We start from the raw sequence: 1,884 nt of genomic DNA, 5'->3' as shown, positions 1-1,884 counted from the left end.
ACACACACACACACACACACACACACACACACACACACACACACACACACACAAACACGCGCGTGCGCGAAGTAGTGTATTATCATTTTCAGTCCTAATTGAGCATTTTGGTCAACTTCCTGTGCGTCGATGCCTTTCCATATAAGCAATAGTAAATATAAACTTTGAATAGTCTATAAATTTTTGTTGTTTTCGGTTTGCCGTTATAACTTGTCCTATCTTTTCTAACAATAGTTAGATGTAACAATCAATTTCATCGAGCCGGAATCTTCATGAGAGTGGTTACGTAAAAAGCTACAAGGAAGTTTAGTTTCCTATCAGCGTGTTTCGAAAGATATCTCTACTGTGAGCTCACGTTGGCAAATGAGGTTAGTTTCTTTTGGACTTCTGAGAAAGCAACATCTGTGGCACGTAACTGAAGCTGGGCATAGTGAGTCTTCTCTCTGAACCATGCAAATCTCTTGGTTAGGTAGGTGTTACTTGTATTTTGTCTTATAAGCTCTCAGATATTAACGTTGTGACTTCTAAATGCGTCAGACGACAAATTCGTCCCTTGCCGCTAAGACCACAGCAATGTTTTTCTTGAATAGCGGGCAAGTCTGATGATTTAATGAAATGTCGGCGGGAGGAGGGAAAAAAAGGTCCCAAAATAAGACATGTACCTCTTACCTGAATGTATCAGTTCCAACCCCACCTGGAGGAAGGACAATTTTGTCTTACTACAAGTCTTCGAGGAGTTGAATGGAAACAAAGAATTCTTTCAGCCAGAATTTGTTATTTTGGAAATCAAAATCAAAAATATTCACGATAAACAATAGACATGACATGACACATGAGAGTATGGCATTTCCGGACGTCACAGTATCGGCGGAAAATTAGAATAAAAAAAGGTTCAGGATTTTCTTTTTTGTTCATTTTCCTGGAAACAAATGTCGGCGGCCCCGCTGTCCAAGAAAAAAAATGTAGCCTAATAGACAGTAAGAAACATTTCTGCATATTACTGGAATAAATGATAACTTGCATTGCAATACAATTGTTAGACATGCAGAATAGTTGCAAAAAGAGGCATCATTGCGTGTGGGATATACTGCAAATTACTTTTCGTTGATACATAATCATGAAAAGGAATTTGTACGTGTGCCACAATGCCGTGAAAGTGATAATTATAATACTTCCAGAACCGAGTATCGCACTCTTCGTGGCGCAGCTGAATTTCCTTCTGATATGCTGTTGTTATTGCTGGGTTAGTTATATTTCAGAGTTTTTTGTTACATTTCCTTAAATAAATTTCCTTAGTAACAGTAAAATATTGCAATCCTCATAGTAATGAAAGATGAAGATTGTTCGAATATACAGTAAAAAATGTAATATAAGGGACTCTTTCCCCACACTTTTTTCTTATCTTTTCATTACGTTATCAGAATTTGCTTTTACTATGAAGTGCGTAGAACATCCTGACTTTAATCATCCGTCAGTGATATCAAATTAATTTTGCTGACGTATATACTTTAGCTAATTATTTGACATTTTCTTTATATCCATGTGACACTTTTTTACCCTTTTCTCCAGACTAAGAAAAAGGGCAGATGTCAGAACAACAGCAGCCACAGTGAAAATCGTCCGTCCCAACACGTCAGGGCGGCTGTTACTTCATCTTCGTCTTCCTGTACTACCAGAGATCCACTAAGTCCTCCTGCAGCCTTTCTGGTTCCTAGAACACAAGCTATCGACAGAAGTAAACTTCACTTTCCGCCAAGATACGCTGGAATGAAACAATGCCCTCCGACTAGGCTTGTCACCAAGAGCTCCTTGACACCGTTTCATGGTAGGGTTGCTGGCACCGGAGACTATGAAACGCTGAAGACACCGCCCTCCGAACCAAAC

At 39.1% G+C, this 1,884-nt stretch overlaps 1 protein-coding gene across 2 annotated transcripts in view; it reads left to right on the top strand.

The window, feature by feature from the left end:
* The first annotated feature begins 356 nt into the window (after nt 1-356).
* The window catches only part of LOC113807990 (uncharacterized), a 2,906-nt gene continuing 1,378 nt past the window's right edge, over nt 357-1,884 (top strand). Inside the window, exons 1-3 of one of the 2 annotated variants that reach the window (XM_070129168.1) lie at nt 357-469; nt 1,179-1,243; nt 1,576-1,884. The exon at nt 1,576-1,884 is cut by the window's right edge and continues 1,378 nt beyond it. In XM_070129168.1, the coding sequence (XP_069985269.1) occupies nt 451-469; nt 1,179-1,243; nt 1,576-1,884 (393 nt within the window). In that variant the 5' untranslated portion in view covers nt 357-450. Of the gene's footprint in view, nt 470-1,178; nt 1,244-1,569 lie in introns of both variants that reach the window. The other variant, XM_027359309.2, reaches the window with a different exon arrangement.

The sequence above is a fragment of the Penaeus vannamei genome, chromosome 13, assembly GCF_042767895.1.
Source record: "Penaeus vannamei isolate JL-2024 chromosome 13, ASM4276789v1, whole genome shotgun sequence".
NCBI classification, from domain to species: Eukaryota; Metazoa; Arthropoda; class Malacostraca; order Decapoda; family Penaeidae; genus Penaeus; species Penaeus vannamei.
Note: the sequence above shows the minus strand (reverse complement) of the source record. Positions and strands in the feature narration are given on the sequence as shown.